Source organism: Chinchilla lanigera, unplaced genomic scaffold (genome assembly GCF_000276665.1).
Source record: "Chinchilla lanigera isolate Chin_1 unplaced genomic scaffold, ChiLan1.0 scaffold00074, whole genome shotgun sequence".
NCBI lineage: Eukaryota > Metazoa > Chordata > Mammalia > Rodentia > Chinchillidae > Chinchilla > Chinchilla lanigera.
The window spans coordinates 11188105-11208059 of record NW_004955475.1 but is presented as its reverse complement, the minus strand read 5'-3'; the positions used below and the strand labels follow the sequence as shown (position 1 = coordinate 11208059).

The 19955-nt window shown below is 48.2% G+C and overlaps 1 protein-coding gene and 1 pseudogene across 1 annotated transcript; one reads left to right on the top strand and one right to left on the bottom strand.

Moving 5' to 3' along the window:
- LOC102029738 (uncharacterized protein CXorf49 homolog) lies at window positions 1-3175 on the top strand (the record flags this gene model as incomplete). Its single annotated transcript, XM_013502809.1, is given in 6 exon segments — window positions 1-764; window positions 1261-1417; window positions 1932-2008; window positions 2312-2357; window positions 2902-2943; window positions 3032-3175. Coding segments are annotated over 5 exon segments (924 nt in total). The 3' UTR covers window position 2943; window positions 3032-3175.
- A 15060-nt stretch (window positions 3176-18235) lies between these two features.
- Window positions 18236-19626, bottom strand: LOC102029392 (annotated as a pseudogene).
- Between the last annotated feature and the right edge of the window lie 329 nt (window positions 19627-19955).

Below are 19955 nucleotides of genomic sequence, written 5' to 3'. Positions count from 1 at the left end.
GCTCGCCCGCGCGCCCCGGTGCGCCCGAGGGAGGCCGCCGCTGGAGGAACCCGAAGAGCAGCACCAAGAGCAGGCTGGCGGCCAGCTGGGCGGCCCGGCGGCCGCCCTCGGACTCGGACGCCGACTCCAAGTCCTCAGATGAGCTCAGCGAGGTGCAGCCCATGAGGGTGAGCATCTCTCGCAAGGGCAGAGGCCAGGCCCGGTCCGGCGGCCCCAAGGAGCCGGGAGACGCGGCCAGACACCCGGGCGTCCGCGCGCAGGCCAGCGTCCCTCACTTGCGGGGCGCTCTCCTGACCTCTGCCCCGCGAAGACTCACCTCCGCCATGGGAAAGCAGCCCGCAGGAGAGCCGGATGCCTCTCCCTCTAAGAAAATGCACAATGTGGTCTGGGCCAAGGGAGAGGGCAAGCCCAGCTACTCGGCAGCGGGTACCGTGGCAGGGGGCCTGCCCAGGACTGCAGCTAGGAAGAAGGAAGCGCAAGAAAAGAAGTCCCTGGGGGGCGGCTCCAGGGTTATCCTGGGGAGAGCCTTCCCCTTGTGGGGGCAGAGGCTCAGAGCCACTCCCCTGGAACCAGCCACCTTCCCTCCAATCTCGGGAGTTCCGCTGCTGGGGAAGTCCAAGGGCTTTGCCTTGCTGCCCTCCGGAGCCAAGCCGTCCACTCAGGGCTCCACGGGGAAGAGATCCTCAGCCAGGAAAGCAAGGGAGTCCCAGCCTGGGGCTGGAGAAGATAAAGGCGCAAATAGTGATTCGGTCCCGCAGACCCAAGTGAGTAGACCACCCCCTGCCCCCACCCCCAGTCTGTACAGCCTTGCCCCTGCCCCCTCAGCCTCTCGCTCAGGGGGTGTCTTTGGAGTGGCAAATCAGGGATCCTTGTAGTGGGGTCAGACGTGAAGGGAGCACCTGGTGGGTGCCTGGCACTGCTGGATACGCTTTGTGCCATTTCTGCCTCCTCCCTCCTCCAGAAGGGGGCTGGGACAGGAAGCCGAACTGGCACTGATTGGGTTTGGGCGACTGGTGCACCCAGCCTCCGTGTCCTGCTGAGTCTCAGTGACCTTCGGAGTCCTCCCTCCCAGCTCTTCCCAAAGCCTGCCTTGCAGAGGGCCTGGCTTTTTGGATACCTACCCCCCTATTTCTCCCCTGGCTCCGCTCTGCCTCCTGGCCTGGGGCTAAGAGAGAAGGTGCTGATGAGGTGAACCTGTGCATTTCCCTCCTGGGCTGACCCCAGCCACTACTCGTGCTCAGTGAGAAATTTTTGTGTTAGCCTCCAACACAGAGGCCAGGGCCACGTTGCCTGAGCATGCATCGCAGAGAATTCGTCAGTGGTGATGCTGACACCAGAGCCCCTGAACTTCCAGCAGCCTCCCGGCGCTTGACCGTGAGCCAGGGAGGCCTCCCACCCAAAGACCCTGTACTCTCTGGTGAGTCCTGTGGGTTTGGTACAACACAAGTGGAGGGGAGGGGTGTGCAGGAGGGAAACCTCCGCCTCCTTTACTTCGGGGGGCTCAGCCTCGCTCCTAGGCTTCCCTGCCTCCCCATGTGGCACTCCCTCAGGACACAGGCCATGGGCAGGGCTGCCTCAGGCCACATGGTCCTCCACGTGGAGTTTGTGCAGTGGGGCGATTTGTAGCAGTGCCCCCAACTCCAAGTCAAGTGCAGAAGATGACTTTCAGTGGAGCAGAGCCTTTTCGGTTGGGTCCTGTCCCACCACATTGCTCCTCCCAGAGCCTAGATGTAGCTGCAGCTCTGGCGGCTGCCACCCAGAGCCACGGTGGCAGCTGGACTGACTCTGGGGGGCAAAGAAGGCTTGCCCCACACCGTGGAGCAGCAGTTTACTGCCAGCAGAGGAGGTTGCTGCTGCCTCACTGTAAGTCCTGTGAGGCCCTATCAACCTCAATCCCAGGCTGGGGAGCTGGGTTTTGTGTTCTCTTTCAGGTGACCAGGAACCAACTGTTCATGCTCCAGTTCTGGAAAGTCAGCAGCCCCCCGCTGGAGCACAGGGCTGCCCCCGGGTAATACTTTCTCCACCTCCTAAAAATGCAGACCCCAGCTAGATGGTGGGCTTCAAGTCCAGGTTGAATTGGCAGGAGTGCCCCTTAGGCTCTCTGGTGAGTGCGAAGCGTGCACTCCTCCCCTGGCGCATACTGCACCTCTCTGAGACAGAGCACTTTTTTTCCTTGGAGGATGCAGAGCCAGTCTCCTCACAGGGCTGTGGGATATGTGGGGATGTAAGGACTAGTGGTGAGTGGGAGGATGAGGAGACAAAGGGCCAGAATATTACCCATCGTTTCTCTTTCTCCCGTCTGCTGGACTAGTGCGTTATGCTGCAGAAAGAAATAGATGACCTCAAAGATCAACTAGGTACTGTATAACAGACCTCAGGCTGGGGCAGGGGTGGAGGCGGGGCGGGGGCAGAGACAGACTCAGTGTCTTGGGACAGGTGGCTGGGGTGGGGCTGGGCTAGGGGTGCATCACAGGACAGACATTCCTGTAGGAGTGGGGGTGCGCTGAGCAGGCCTGGCACTGCAGCCTTCTGTCCATCAGCTGCTGGGGTGTGGACACAGAACAGTGTGCTCTTCACCCACACCATGTATGCTCTGCTAACACAAGCAGATCACAGAGCACTTTCCTTTAAGTGCTGCTTAGTGCAGTTTGCATGGTGTTTGTTATTGTATTCATGTTTACCTTCACCGAGTCCTGGGGGGATTTGCCTTGCCTCAACACTTGGGAGCTCCTGGTTCACGTTGCTGTCTTGTGGAAAGCATTTCCACATTGCATGCAGGTGATGGGTGGGGGAGTCAGCCCCAGGGTGATTTGGACAGAGGCTGGAGGGTAGTCAGGCTGCAGGGACAGCAAGGGGGATGTATCTGTGTCTGGAGCAGCCGGTTATGTTTCTCTGTTTCAGCGCTCCTGCAGTCCCTCACTGATAAGTTCCAGACCCTTTGAAGTGAGTGCTATGCCTGCCACACTGCTTCTCACTGTCCCAGCTGTTTGGGAGGGCTGGGAGCTGGCCCTGACTCTGCTCTGCTTGACAGATTGAAACCAGCATCTTCACAGGAGACCAGCAGCTAATACCTGTGGAATCCAGGAGCCGAGGTCAAGCTCTCCACCTCCCGTTCTTCAGCCTGTCCCACTTTTGCCCCCTGCTGACCCAAGTTCACAGCAGAGTCAAATTAAAGAACCTCTCATGTTTACTGGTCTGCCCTCTCTCTTTGGGATGGGGCCTGAAGGTGGGGCAGGAAAAGGTGAGAGCTGCCCCAGTTCAGAGCAGATGAAGTACAGTACCCCTGCTCTGTCGTGGTGGGCCAGCTCCGCAAGTTGGGGGGCATCTAGGCCAGCCTCTGAGCAAGAGCCCTGGGCTTAGGTTTCCCTTTCCCATGGTGGCCTGCACCTGGATCCTATGTGGGCAGGGCACACCCTAGGAGCAGTTCTTACCTCCCCTCACTGACCCTCTTGGAGCTCTCTCCCAATATCCTCCTCTCTGGGCTCTGACAGACCCATTCCAACATGCACCAGGAGTCCCACGTTTGGCAGGAAGTAATGAGCCCCCCCCTTTCCTCCTTTGGCTCCTGGACCTGCTCCTTCCCTGTTACCCTCCCTTACTGTTTCTCAGCATCTTTGATCTCTCTCCTGGCTTCCCCCTGGTGGCCTCTCCTGAGACTGCTTCCAACCAGCGTTATAGGGTGCTCATCTTTCTGATTCCTGGGCTTAGTCCTCTTTCAGACTCTGTAGCTCCCCCTGGTGGCACCACGCACAGGGACCTGTCAACCAGATTGCCTGTCTTTTAAATTCCAGTTTAGCCCTCACTTTTGAAACTCAGTGTTCCAAACCCTGTCAGTTTCCCCTCCTTCCTGTCCATAGAAGGGTTGAGGCAGAGGTCACATGCCAGTGTGTGGCAGAGCAGAAGGAAGGCCGGGGACTAGGAGAGAAAATAGGGGTTTCATCTTGGGGTTGGAGGTGAGGGCCTTGCGTGTGTGCTGGCACTGCTGGGCAAACCTGGACAGACTGCCCACCAGCAGCCAGAATAGATGGTCGGAGACCAGAAATTCTACATCCTTTAAGTCGTAGCCAGCCAACCAGCCCTTCAGTGGATCGGCTCTCGCCCTTGTTTGTAAAAGGCCCATCAGTCCCTAAAGTAAATGGACACGATCGGTGTGCGCATGCGTGCCTGGTCCCTGGCAGGAATCGTCCAAACACCCCCTGGAACACATTTTCCTAGAAGAGATATTTGTGTGTCCCAGCTCCATCTTCCACACTGTGTGCTGAGGTCACAGGAGATTTTGTCTGTGGCTCATGTTCTGATGTCAGCCACATCCACAGACAGTTGGACTGGCTTCCTTTATCTGGGGTCCAGGGCTGGTGGTACCTGAGTCTCGGAGACATAATCCCATTGCAGTGAGCTGTGGCAAGTGTGGGTCTGCCAGCTGTCGTTGCTGAGAGGCTGGGCGTCTCACAGACCAAGGGGACAAGTGGTGGTATAGCACTGAAAGTGTGAGTTTCCGCTGGTTGGCGTGTGTGTGTGCTGTGAACCAAATGAATCGGGGGTGATCACCCTTGAGAGAGAAAGGTCTGATTGAGAGAGGAGAGGGAGTCCTACAAGCTACATGGGATTGGATACACAAAAGCAAAGTTGGCCCCGAGCATAGATCCAAAACGTGGGAGGGCATGGGGTAGGATGAAGTGGACTTCTCCAAACCCAGGGACGGGGTCAGGGTCATCCAAATGTTGGCACTCCTGGAGTAGGCTCTTGGTGCTACTCTGGGTGAACAGGACGTCTCAGACATCCTTTGTGGTTGGTGGAATGGTGATGTGTGGGCTGACGCCCTCAGAGGGCTGATTGCCTGAAGCAGGCAGCTCCAGTGGGTGGCAGCCTACCCTTCGGCTGCCAAGAGCCAGGTAGGGTGGGCACAGTGAGGATGGCAGGTAGAGAGGGCCTGCCCGTGGAGACGGGTCAGGCTGGGAACCCTCTTCCCCATACCCTCCCCCCTCTCTTCTGGGCTCTGTGAGGTGAGCTCAGGAAGACAGGTCATCGTGCATGTGGGAGGACAGTCACAGACCAGCTGGAAAGGATGGAGAGTGGGGGTATGAACCACCCACTTCAAACCCCAACTGAGAAGGTGGGCTGCGGCTGTGACTCTGGCTGAGCGGCTCTCTTGGAGGGGTAACACAGAGGCCTGGTGTCTTGAGTGAAGAAGCTCAATAGACTGCAGCTGGGGTTTCTGTCACCCCAGACATCTGGGCTGTTTTCAGCTGGGATGAATTCCACACAGGCACTGTCCTGGGAGGCTCGGGCCGTGGTCACGCGGGGCTCAGCATGCTGAAGGAGCCGGCAGGGCAGCAGCACAAGCCCTGGTGACTAGCTTGGCAGCCTGCTTGTGCACTCCAGACAGCTTCTCAGTTCTGTACTCAGACTAACAACTGTGTCATAATGCTGAGCCTGTGGTCCTAGGGGAATAAGGGACAAATCCAAGCTGGAGATAGAAATCCATCCGGGCCCCAGCGGACAAGAGGACATCGCACCCCTCCCCCAGCCTTTCTCTCAAGCCTCCTGTGCCAGCTAGGAGGACTGGGGCTGGCCTTGAGAGCCCAAGTGCCATCCTGCAGCCTACTGCTGGGCTCAGAGCGAGCCCTGGAGCCGGGCTGAACCATGTATGCCCACCCTGGACGCAACCACACTGTGGTGTCCTGAGCCAAATCCCACCTGTACTGGATGGGCAACCTGGCCCCCACTGTTCCTTTCCAAACTCAAGCTTTAAATCTGTGGGCAGAAGAGGCGATCTCCTCAGGCTTCCACCAAGGCCAACGCAGTGCAGGCCGCCAAGCCAGCCAGGGAGAGGCGGTGAGGGCGGTCTTCCCCCGCTATGGGACAGCCCAGCATGCTGCACACCAGGGCGTGAGGTGACACCACAGTGGGAAAGTTGTCCCGGTGCTGTGCCACTGAACTATATCCCCCGCCTCAGCCATCGACTCTCATCCTCACTGTCACAACCTCCTGGGGGACCTTGGATGACCTCCTGCCTCTCTCTCCTCAGTCTCTAAGAAGTTCTTTCCCCATTCACATTCCTCCAATATGCATTTCCTCTAAAGATGCAGCAAACGGCCCCATTTGCAATGTCCCACTGAGTGTACCCTAGTGGTCAAGGTGGCCATACAAACCATTCCTGTGGTATTCAACAGTATGCCGTGCACGGGAGCACAGCACACAGCAGCACCTGGTGGCTGCACAGGGTGCCAGTCTTGGTACCCACATGGGGAGCAAGAAACACAGCCTGACAGCCTTGGAGCCCTCCCACCTGCCCCAGCCCAGCCTGCTGTCACAGGCCTCGGGGACTGACCTGACTTCTCCAACTCTCTCCTGACTTTTCCAAGCACCACTCACTGATACTTAAAGAATTAATGAGTGGTGTTAAAGAATAACCTTTACCAGGGTACAAAAGTAAATAATATCAAGGTAAACATAAGATCACAAGTACAGGAAAAGCCTACAACTTGGCAAGTAACTATAAAGTCGTGGGCTCAGTGGTACTCACCATGTCACCGGGGAGCTCAGGTAGCAGGATCCTGAATTGAGGCCTGGGCAACTTAGTAAAAACCTGCTTCCAAAAAATATTATCAAACCAGGTCCAGAGATTATATATTGCACCTTTATTTATTTATTTATTTAATTGGTGCCGGGAATCGAACTCAGGACCTTGTGCTTGCTAAGCAGGTGCTGTGCCACTGAACTATATCCCCCGCCTCATTGCACCTTTAGAAGTCCTACCCGTGTACATTTCTGTGAAGGAAGCTGAATGCAAAGGACTACCTATGCACAGTTCCATTTATATGACATGGAAAAGACAAAAGGCATGGGGATGGAAAAACAGCAGTTGTTGCCAGGGTCTGGGGGTCAAGTGAAAGGGTTAATTGTCATAGAACAGGAAGGAATTTAGAGACTGATGTAAATACTGTATATTTTTAATTGTAACCGTGCTTCCATGAGAGTATGTGTAAGTTACATGTCCATAATTCTGACTTTTTAGGGAAAAAGTGTAAACAATACATCTCAAATGGATATTGAGGCCAGGCGTGGTGGCTCACACCTGTAATCCCAGCACTCAGGAAGCTGAGGCAGGAAGATCCTTGCAAGTTCAAGACCAGCCTGGGCTACAAAGTGAGCTCAAGGCCAGCCTGAACTACATAGTGAGACCCTGTCTCAAAAAGACCAAAAAAAAAAAAAAAAATCAGGGCCAGGGATATAGCTCAGTGGCACAAGCACCTGCCTGGCAAGTGCAAGGTTCTGAGTTTGAGTCCCAGTACCAAAAGAAAAAAAAAAAAATCAGATGGATACTGAACTTTCCTAATTGCTTTTCTGAATATAAAGATCATGTTTTTCTTTTCTAATCTATAAGTGTGCATAATTATGTTGGATTATTTTTTGAAGTTAAATCAAACTTGTATTCATGGAATGAATCCCATTTAGTTGTGGTATATCCTATATTTTCATTTATATATCCTGTAGGATTCAGTTCATTAATATTCTATTTCTACCTTTTGCTTTTGTCATGGGTGTGTGTGATTGACCTGGGATTTTCCTCTCCTATGTGCCCTTGTCAGGATTTGGTATTGTGATTATTTCAAGCTCATATCATGAGTTGGGGAGTGTCCCATCTTTTCAATTTTCTGCAGGACTTTGTATCAAGGTGAAGATAATTATTTCCAGTTCCTTTATCAGAATTTGGTGGGGAATCCTGCTGTGTGTGTGTGGGTATGGGTGTGGGTGTGGGTGTGGAAAGCATTTTGACTTTTGATAAATAGCTGTCATGACTGTGGAATGATTCAGATTCATTATTCCATCTCGTGTCAGTTTTGGCAAGTTATCTCTAGAAATCTTTTTGTTACAGCTTTATTGATGTATAAATCACAAAGAATACACTTAACCGATTTAAAGCATAAAATTCATTGATTGTCACTATATTCACAGAGCTCAGCAACTGTCATCACAATCAATTTGAGAACACTTTCAATACAGGGTTTGTATTGAAACAACAAACACCCTGTATCCATTAACAGCCTTCCCCATCAACACTCCCAGCCCCAGGCAAATCCTAAACTACTTTCTATCTGTATGGGTTTGCCTATTATAAAAAGTTGATATAAGTGGCATTATGTATATGATGTCTTTTATCGTTGGACTCTTACGATAATGTTTTCAAGGATTCTCCATGTTACACCACTTAACAGTACTTCGTTCTTTTGAAAAATAATCCCCATTTTGTGGATATACCATATTTTATCTCAGTGAGCATTTGCATTGTTTTCCTTCTTTGGCTGTTACGAATTACTGTACACATTTTTATGTGGACATATTCTTCCATTTCTCTCATACATAGGAGTGGAAGCGCTGGGCCATATGGTTATTGTATGTTTAACCATTTGAGGAACCTAGTTTTCCAAAACTGCAGTACCATTTTACATCCGAACCAGCAACGTATGAAGATTTCTATTCCTGCACATCCTTGCCAATACTCACTATTCTGTTTTTTTTTTCTGTTCTAGTAATTTTTTATTTTGTCATTCTATGGACTGAACCCAGGGATGCTCTACTACTGAACTACATTCATAGCCCTTTTTAAATGTTTTTAAATTTTGAGACAGAGTCTTGCTAAGTTGCCCAGGTCAATCTTAAACCTGCAGTCCTCCTACCTCAGCTTTCCTAAGTGTTGGGATTGTTCTCTAGAAATCGGTGACTTTTTTCTCCATGTTAAGATAGGATAGAATGGCCCATACTGTCACCCATTACCCCAGAGTTTACTCTGTAAAATTTCTGATCTATAGAACAGCTGTAAGTATAATGAGCCTGTTTATCCTTTACATGGTTTTACCAGTTGTTTACATTTCGTCACATTTATTTCACTTATCTCCCCGTCTCTTTGTGTCTGTGTGTACTTTTAATTGATTCTCATTTTACTTTTTTTTTCTTCGGGCCTGGGGATTGAACCCTAGGCCTTCACACTGAGCTACATTCCCAGCCCTTTTTTATTTATCGATACAGTCTTGCTAAATCACTAAGCTGCCTAGGCTGAATTCCAACTTGCAATCCTCCTGCCTCAGCCTCAGCCTCAGCCTCCAAGAGTGCTGGATTACAGGTACAGACAACCATGCCTGGCTTCATTTTACTTTTTTTTTTTTAAAGAAAGGAGTCTTGCTGTGTGTCATGCCCAATGGTGAGGCGGTTAACAGCAGGCACGGCAGGAAACCACAGAAGAATAAAGCCACATCCATCTGCACTGCCCAGCTCAAGAACTGTGACCACACTCCCATCTGCCCCACCTGTTCAGAAAAGCACAATGACATTATCTTACCCCCAAATTCCTCCCTTTTAAATCCTTTGTTCTACCCTTGTTTCCTGCTGATTCCGCTTTTCAAACTCAGCCCACTCCCACGGGAGTGAACAAACAGCCATGCTGGTTTATACAGAACTTTCTCGGGTAGTGTCTCTCCCCTCCTCACCTTTAATATACTGTGTTGCCCAGACTGGCTGGAATCCCTAGACTGCAGTAATCCTCCTGCCTCATCCTCCTAAGTAGCTGGGACTATAGGCAACTGCTACTGTGCCCCACCCTCTGTGTGTGTGTGCGCTTAATCACTTTGTTGAGTCATCTGTGGTACTTGAAGATATTATGACACATCCTCCCTGAAGACGTCAGCACGTGTTCACTGAGAAAAGGAACGGCCTCTTGCAAAGCCTGAGTGCAATTATCCCAGCAGACTCCTTGACATTGGAACAACACAGTTTCCTTCTAGATGACCACAGGTACCATTTTTCTCTTGTCCCAATAAGGTCCTTCACAGCTGCTTTCTCAAAACCCCTCTTGACAGCCAAATGTCACGCAACGTCATGCATGTCTCTCTTGTGTCCTTTAAGCTGGAACACTTGCCCTGACTGTGTTTGCCTTGCACAGCAGTGACATTTCTGAAGATCCAGTCCGCTTGCTGAAAGCCCCTCGAGTTGGATGTGTCTGATTGCTCCCTCGTGACTGCTTTCAAATTAAACATTTCTCCGGGAACCCACCTAAGCGCTGTGCTGTCCTTCTGCATGGATGACATCGGGAGACTCCTTATGTAATCTTCTCTCACAGCTGGTGATGCGTGACCTTTGACCACCCAGTCAGGGTACTCCTCCCACTTACTGTATTGTGAAGGAACTCTTCACTGAAAACACAACTAAAATAATTTCCTTCTTTATAAGCAGATTTCATTAGAAGTATCACTTCATATGTAGTAATAGCTTTATTTTCAAATACGTGTAAATGTTACAAATACAATGAATGCCTGCATAATTGTAATATCAGCCTATTTTTTATAAATATTCTCTCCCTGTTTGGGTAGTACATTTACATTCAGAGTTACAGTTGTGTGCTGAAAATCCATGGAGTGGTGGCACTTGGGGTCAGTACTTCAGAGGAGATTTATCATCTTCCTACACACTTACTCTCGGAGGTGGAGGACCAAGAATCTGTGAAAAACAAATGAAGTCCAGAAAGATGTAAAGTGAAATAGGCCAGACACAGAAAGTCAAAAACAGCACGTCTCACTCATACCTAGATGCCAAGTGAGTTGATTTCATAGACGGAGAGAGTGGTATAGTAGTTACCAGAAGCTGAGAAAGGGAGTTCAGGGGGATAGAGAGGAGCTGGTTAATGGGTAAGGCACCACATGAGACCGGAGGAATAAATCCTAGTGTTCTACAATGTAGTAGTTTAACGGTACTTAGCAATAACATGCATTTCAAAACAGCTTGAATGCTCCCAGCACAAAGAAATGATAACTGTTTGAGGTGGTGGATATGCTGACTGCTTTGATGTGATCGTTACAGATTGTATATGTGAGATACCACACTGCTCCCCAAAAACCTACGTTAATATTATGTGCCGAATGTTTCAGTGCCTGCGTTGCAGTACACTTGTTTGATCAGCTGAGGGCAGTGCTGGTTAGGCTGTTCAGTGAAGCGAGCGGTGACCGCTCGGGAGTTCTTGCCTTCGAGTTCATCGTCGCTGTCAGCCAGGGGACTGACTGGGTTCTTCGCGCCAACAAAGGCAGAGGTGTGGACATAGTTGTTTTGATGGGCTGCTTCCCCTTGTCTGCTCAGTGCTGCCATCTGAACACCAGCCTCCCTCCGCTTCCCCTGCACAACTTTTTTCTTCCTCTTTCTGCTCTCCAGGCAGAAACTGAGACCACTGATAAACTAGCAGAGGCTGAGGCCTGGGCCCCGGCAGGCGGAGAAGCACCAGGTGTGTGGGTAACGCTTTGAAACCACCTTATTTGTGGAGAGAGCAAACCTAGAGGAATTTTCCTGAAGAATCAGCCTTGCGGCCAGCGCCCTGGGAGTGCCCCTTGCTTTTCTTTCTAGTCCTGTCCTCCGCTGTATGGCTCAAAGCGCAGACTCCACACTGGATTGTGACATTAAGGGGACCAGCAGGGGGGAGGAGGAGGAAGAATGCCGTGGCTATTCATTTCTCTGACTGCTGAAATAAAAACGATTCTCTGGAGCTTCTCCCTCCGCCTAAAGTGAAGGGCCTTTCTCATTATAAGGACTGCGCTGTTCTCTGGCCCATCATTGAGAGGTCCAGCTGCTTAGGTCACCACCTTCTCTTAAGGATGAGGCAGCAGTCAAGGCACTATGTAAGATGAAACTTCATCTTAAATGACTACCTAGGCATCAAGAAGTTTGTCAGATCCTAGTTAGGGAGTTTTTCATTTATTTAAAATACATTTTCTTTATTGCTAAGCCTGTTTTACCACTAAAACACATGTTAGGGGAAATAAAGCTTTTGCTCATAATTCTAGGTCCCAAATCACCTCAACTGATTTTTTCTCCTTACCTAGAATCATACAAGTGTAGAATACCCAAGGCAGAAGAACTCTTGGGGAAATCCAATAGGCCAGCTCCTGGGCGGCGTACACACGAGGCCTTTGAAAGCCGGAGGGCCAGTGTGCCATGTGCAAGTCACCACAGAGCATAACACTGTGCCTCCTGACTCTCCCTTTGTCCTTCAGCAAAACTGTTGGGAAAGGAGGAGAAGCTGCTCCCCCCTCACACTCAGGTGGGTGTGCCTCGATTTTGAAATTGGGGCTGCTTCTTCCCACCCACTGGGTTGACCGTAAGCAATGAAGTGTATCCTTTCTGCTGTCGGCTGTAGGGAGCGACTGGTTCAGCCATGGGAGCATCCCAGCTGGAGGAGCAGCTGTTCTCTCACCCAGGCTGGTTGTCCCTTGTTAGCCTGAACTTCTTGACGGGCCTGCTGGATGGCCAAGGAAGGGAGGGCAAGCACTAGATGAGAAGTCAGAGCCGGCTCTCTCCTAACGCGTTCAAAATCACTTCTCCTTTCTGAACCTTCAATTCTCCATCTGTGAAAAGAGGAAGGTGGCCTAGGACAATGGTTCTCCAACCTGGGTCCCCGAACTTCCTGAAATTGTGCATAGAAGAGTAAGAGGTAATGCGTGCAGTAACCTGGGGAGAGTATACAGAGTGCGGTGGACTGACGGCTGGCGGCCAGCTGGTGCAACCCAGGTGCTCCGAATCCGCGTGGTGCTGGGTGTGGAAGGCCCACCTGAGCATTGTTGCCAACAGCATAAAAAGAGAACTGGAGGGGAAGAGGTGGGTGCTGTTGGTTCTCCTGGAGGAGCTTGTCATGCTGGCTTTCCTGATATGAACTCGGCTGTTCTCATCGTCAAAGGAACTCAGGACCTTATTGTTGCTGAGAATGGCTGCAGTTCACTTTGGGGGAGCTCTGGTCCCTACTTTGAGTGTTGCTTCCTGGCTCCAGTGCAGATCCCTCAGCCTGCTGGCACAGATCTTTGTCCCGTTGGCACAGACTTTCTGGCTTCACCACTGGGAAACAGACTTGCATGAGACATTGTCGTGGGCTCTTGGCCTCCAGCTGGACTCGTGAGGGGCATTGTCACGGTCTCTAGGTCTTCAGCTGGACTCATGCAGGACATTGCCATGGGATCCAGGCCCTCAGCTGCATTCTTTGGTCTTTAGTGTGTGGACAGATCTCCTGCACTCTTTTGCATTTGACTCTTGGGTGAATATTGTAAAGTAACCCTATAAATTATGTGTCCTATATTAAATTGTTTCCCTTGGAAACCATGACTACACCACAGAGCTTCTACCAGATCATCCCATGGGTCCTATTATGAACTGAACTGTCACCCTCCCCCATCATATGTTCAAGCCCTAACCACCAAATACAGTCCAAATGTAACTTGATTTATTAACTGGGACTTTAGGGAGATAATTAAAGTAAAATGAGGGTGGGGCTGTAATCCTGTAGGGCTGTTGTCCTTGTAAAGCGAAGAGGCACCAAAGCTGGCTCACTGTCCTTCATGTGAGAACATGACGGAGAAGACAGCCATCTGCCAGCCAGGGAAAGAACCCTCACCAGAAACTGAATTTGCTGACACCTTGATTTTGGATTTCTAGCCTCCAGAACTGAGAGAAAATAAATTTCTGAGTACCACATTGTTTTCTGGTGTGAGAAACCAAAACTGTAAATAAGGATACAAATGTATAATAGGTGTTGTGAAATAGGAAGAAAATGTTCAAATGGGAAGGGGAATAAGGAAGGGGGTGGGGGAAGGAAAAAAGGGAAAAGTTAAAAAAAGGAAAAAATGGAAACAAAGCTTTTGTAAATGGGGAGGGGAGGAGGAGTCGAAGAGAGGGAAGGGGAGCAGGAAAAAAAGAATCAAGTTATATCATGTATAGGTACAAATTCTCTATAATGAATGTGATCATTATGTATATCTAAAAGGTACCAATAAAATCTGATTGAGTAAAAAAAAGAAATAAAGAAAATAAATTTCTGTTAAATTCCCCAGCCTATGTTATGTTGTTATGGTAGCTGAGTGTATTAATACAGGGCCCATAACCCCTCAAAAGATTCAGAGCTACTGGACCCACTCAGCCCTGGAAGCCAAGCTTGGACATTCATGTTTTATTGCAATATGTCTCCGGATATTTTGTAGACTTCTCAAGCTTTTAGCCTTTAATATACACACTTTACATAGTTGTGATCATTGTGTATATACAAACGTTTTCTTTTTTCTGCTCAGAAATGTATAGCATATTTATTATTGAACACACTGTATTTTCAAATATGATCTTGCATCACTTTATGATGGGAATACATTCTTTTTTTTTTGTTTTGTTTTTTCTCCGGTACCGGGAACCGAACTCACGACCTTGCGCATGCCAGGCAGGCGCTTTTGCCGCTGAGCTAAATCCCCAGCCCTGGGAATACATTCTGAGAGATGAATCATTAAGTAATTTTGTCATTGTGGAAAGAAAGTGGCATGTACTTACACAGACTGACATCATCACATCAAGAGGCAATCTAATCTTATGGGAACACTACATATGTGTGGCCTGTCATAGACCAAAACATCATTACAATGGACCATCAAGTTATGACCAGCCTCACTAATGAACAACTTGGGTTATGATCAGAATTTTAGGTTTAACTTACAACCAACACCTTGAGTTATGACCCAAATGCCAGCCGCTTATGCAGTTTTAAACAAAGATTCATGATGCCAGAAAAGGGAATGTAAGTGTATGTACGTCAAGCCAAGCCAAGACACACAAGTTTGTACACATGATTTTGATCAATGCTTTATAAAATCACTATGATTATTGCTGTCAAAATGGCCCCAAAAAGCTAGAAAAGAAGCGAAGGAAGGGAGGGAAGGTAAAGAAAGCAATCACAATTGAAAAGAAGAAGAAACTTGTAGAGAAAAATGAGAGTGGCATTTGTGTGGCCAAACTCACTAATACGTACAGCACGTCAAAATCCACTATCTCGACAATGTTATGGAGAAAAGATTTGTATAAGAAAGCTAGTGTTGCTAAAAGTGTTACTCAAATTGGTAAGTCACAGTCAACAGTGTTAGATGAGATAGAAATGCTATTAGTGTGGATAACGAAAAGGCAGATGGCAGGTTACAGCCTATCTGAGTCTATAATTTGTGAAAAAGCTAGGGCTGTAAATGCAGATCTTGTAAAGGATAATCCATCTACGAGTGTTAATAGTGAAACATTTCGTGCCAGTAAGGGGTGGTTTCACAATTTTAAATCAAGAACTGAGGTTCATGGCATAACTAGGCATGGTTGAAGCAGCCAGTGCTGATAAAAAGGCTGCGAAAATGACATACACCACCTCCAAACAATGGCACAAAAAAATAGCTTTTGCACTCATCAGGTTTTCACCTGTGATGAAACTGGCCTTTTTCTGGAAGAAAATGCCCAGGAGAACATACATTACCCAGGGAGAGAAGAAAATGCCAGGCCACAAGCCCATGAAGGACAGGCTAATCTTATTACTATGTGCCAATGCAAGTAGTGACCTCAAAATAAAGTATCCCTTGGTTTATCACACTGAGACCCCTAGAATGTTCAGATAATATAAAGTCATGAGGAACAGGTTAGGGGTCATGTGGAGATCTAATGCAAAAGCCTGGATAATAAGAGTATTTTTTCTTGAGTGGATCAGGGAGGCTTTCTGTCCTACTGTTAAGAAATATCTAGAGGACAAAGGTTTAGCACTCAAGGCTTTCTTCATCATGGACAATGCTCCTGCTCACCCACCAGATTTGAAAGAAGAATTGACTGAAGAATTCCCAGATTCCCAGTCAAGTTCCTGTCATCTAATACAACTCCTCTACTGCAGCCTATGGACCAATAGGTTAGAGCTAATTAAGAAGCTATACACCAAGAACTGTTCCTGAAGTGCTTCCAGATGGTGTCAGACACAGAGTTAATCCTTAAAGAGTTCTGGTTTAGTTTAGTTTTTTTTTTGTTTGTTTGTTTGTTTTTGTCTTTTTGAGGCAGGGTCTCGCTATACAGTCAGGCTGAACTTGAGCTCACTTTGTAGCCCAGGCTGGTCTCAAACTCACAATGATTCTCCTGCCTCAGCCTCCTGAGTTCTGGGATTACAGGCATGCGCCACCACACCCGGCAAGAGTTCTGGAACGATCATTATAGTATCCTTTCCTGTGTGGGACTAATTGAGAAATCCTGGGCCAGTGTCTCTCTAAGGACACTGAGAGCTGCCTGGAAGAAAGTGTGACCTAAAAATATATGCGAGAGGGACTTTGAAGGCTGTGTAGAGGGGCCTGAGCCTTCCATCGACCCTGTGGTGCATGACAGTGTCGGCATAGCAGAGTCCATGGGCTTGCAGGTACAGTGGTGATGTGGAGGAACCAGTGGAGGAACACGCAGAGGAACTGTCTACAGGGCAACTTCTGGCTGAGCAACAGAGAATGCAGCTGAGGAGCTTTCTAAGGAGGAGGGGGAGTAGCAACAATCAGTGCAGCAAAGTTCTTCTGAAATAAAGGAAATCCTGAAAAAATGGACAGAGCTACAAATGTTTGTAGAGAAGACACACCCAGACAGAAAAAGCGAATCATTGCGTTCACTTGCTTCATGACAGTGTCATGTCATACTACAGAACAGTGTTAAAGAAAAGACAGAAACAGACAACCTTAGACCAGTTTTTTTTTTAGACCAGTTTTCAGTTCTGAGAAAGTTGAGACCTAGTGAGCCAGAGACAGGTCCTAGTGGGTTACAGACTCTCCCAAGGAGAGAAAGGGCGCCAGAGAACCAGATTCCTGATGTTCTTATGGAAACGGACTCTCACTCCAAACAATAGCCACCTTCCGTTTCATCCTCCCTTCCTGCAAGCAAAGATGCCAATTTGACTGGTGAGCACAGTAGGAAATTGTTTCTGGTAAACTAGGTACATTTTATAACTTTTTGGTGAATATGGTGGGAAAATTATTGGTGTGTATGGCAAATTATGCATATTAAACAACCCTTTTTTATTATGAAAAGGTTAGGTAAGGGGTGCTTTGGGAGGCTCAGAACACATTATGGGTATTTCCATTATTTCTTACGGGAAAAACCGTCTTGACTTACAACCAACTTGAGTTACAACCAGCCCTTGTGAATGAATGGAGTTCATAACCCAAGAATGTATAACTCAAGAACTCAAGAATGTATAACTCCACTGTATGTGGTGCATGACTGTAGTTGCCTAGCACAAGTTGGGAACTGCATAGGCCCAAAGTTTAAGCCCTGACTCTACCACCTACTACCTGAGTGACCTTAACAGGTTTCCACATTTGTGCCTTGTATATAAAATGGCTGTAAAATTAGTGTTTACTTCATATGGCTCTTATGCTAATCAAATGAGATTATGGATATAGAGGGCTAGGCATGTACTAAAATTTCAACAGATAGTAGTTTCTCTTGTATCATTGTTAAACATTGAGATTGTTGGCTCCTTTTTGCCCTTAGGAATTATACTGTTGTGACCAAATTTCCTGTACAACATGATTTTTTTTTTATTTTTAGTGATTTCCTCAAACTAAATTCTTTTTTTTTTTTTTTTGGTTTTTTTCTGGTACTGGGAATCAAATTCACAACCTTGCGCTTGCCAGGCAGGCGCTATGCCGCTGAGCTAAATCCCCAGCCCAGTTCTTTATGTACACTGAGGAAAAGCGTGATAGCAGAGTTCTTTTCCACCATAAAATTATACCCATTTATTTAGCTGAAAACACTAGCTTGAGAGGAACCAGTACATTCCATTTATAATAATTTATCGACAGCAAACAATTGTCATATATTTGGAGCATGTTGAGGAAAATAATGCCTTGTAAGTCTTTTTGTTCGAGTCTCAGTCACTGGGAGTTCAAAGTACTTTGGGGCAATCTTTGTGTACTGGATGGCCTGATGAATGCATTAAAATTAAGCAGTGTGTTTGTATCCTGAAATACTCTTAAATACACATATAGGTGTGTAGGCTGTGGAGCTCAGATTTCTCCTACTGGCACTATGACATTTAAAGCACATTTCTGTTCGCTTTTTTGTGTGTGTGTATGTGTTTTTTGAGACAGGGTCTCGCTATGCAGTTCAGGCTGGCCTTGAGCTCACTTTGTAGCCCAGGCTGGTCTCAAACTTGCAACGATCCTCCTATGCAACAATCCTTCTATGTATCTAGAAGTGAGAGTGCTGAATAATATGGTAGCTGTATTTTTAATTTATTTTTTGAGACAGGGTCTCGCTATGCAGTCAGGCTGGCCTTGAGCTCACTTTCTAGCCCAAGCTGGCCTCAAACTCGCAACAATCGTCCTGCCTCAGCCTCCTGAGTGCTGGGATTACAGGCGTGCGCCACCAGCCAGGCTTTGAAGCATATTTCTTATGAAAGTTTTATACTGATTTTGTTTTGTCCCTTCTTTATTAGCCTCTGTGCTTCCTTTTCCATTTTCTTCCCTTGTTGTTCTGCTGCTCACTTTTCTCTGTCTGCTATTTTCTGTTGCCTCAGAACTTCTTTTCTTCCTCCTCCTCCTCCACCTCCTCCTCAACACACCTAACTCAGAAGACTGATGAATGAAAGGCACATCTTGTGTAGCTGCTAATCTACTGGAAAAAACTTGTGCCACCATCTGGAATGCCAAACTGTAATGCTCTCTCATCTTAATAACAATTTTCTGAGTTTTCCTTATAGTAAGTGTCATGCCCTTAAAGTAGTCAGGCTCCAGTTGTTCCAAAGCGTTCTGTTGTGTGACCACATTTCCATTCCCTCCTTCTATCCTTATGCTTGTGGGAGCGTCTTCATCCCCGGACGTCCACTCTTCCACATCTGTCTACTTAGGAACTGAGGAATAATCAACCACAGTTAGCAATGTAATTTGGTCTCCTCTTAATTTTCTTCCTCCGCCAGATTTGCATATTACTGTTTACAAATGAGAACACTGTTGCTACGCAGGTACAGACTTTAACTGAAACTGAGAGATGGCCGAGCTAGGGATCAAAGCCTGCCCCTCCCCCACCCGCCCGCCGGGCGAAGGCTCAGAGCTGCCGCGGCCGCGCGCGCGCGCGCACACACACACACACACACACACACACACACACACACACACACGAAGCGCGCGCTGCGGGGCTCCTCCTCGCACTCGCGCTCCGCGTGTTCTGTCCCAGCCCCGCTTATTCCAAGCCAGGCGCGCGCTCCACAGCGGCCACCAAGGCCGCAACGCAGGTGCGATGGCCGCCCCCTTCCGAGATAGCTTGTACGCGTTTTTATTTGCATTTTCCTAATCACTAGTCATGGAAGGAAAGCTGGGAAGTGTGGCTTTCACGTTGAAGTGATGCCCCTACGGAAGGCTTGGATTTGAGAGTGACAGGAGGAAGCAGGCTGGACGCAGCTCATCTGTTTTGCTGGCGTGGGTGGCCGCAGAGGCAATGTCTCCTGGCAATCAGACCAAGCGAGCGTCGTCGTTTCTAAGAGTTTTGCCTAGACCTCCCATAACCCTTCGAAAAATTCTGCGGGGATGAATTCTTTCCCACCCTAGCTAATTAAAGCTGCCCACCTGTGCCCTTCTCTTTCTTCCTCCTTGTTAGCAAAACTGATTCTGTTGGGAGCAGCAATATGTGCCGACTTAAAAAACTATATTTCCCAGGCTCTCGTCCATCACCGATGAGAGAATAGCCACGTGACCAGACTCCAGCAGGGGCGATACAAGTAGGAGTTGGTGCACGAAGCTTTTGGGAAAATTCCCCAGGAGGTGAGCTGACCTCAGAAGACCCCATGCGGTCACGTCCCTTCGCGAGGGTGGTACGTGTCAGCTCCCACAGTTAGAGTTCCATGTTATTACTGTTGCTACTTGTAAGCACACAGTACATATTCAGAGGGAAGTATCTTCAAAAACAAACTCACATCCTGAAATGCATTTGAATCATGATAAGGCATGAGGATATGAAACATTTCACCTCCTGCTGTACGCTGATAATTCGCCCAGAAGACGGAGAAAGTTTTTCCAGCTAGATACACAGTTTTCTTTATAGTGTCATTTTACCCAAACCCCATACAGTCCCTGGGTACAGAGTGGCCAAGTTCTTCTGTGGATAACGTTAGTGCA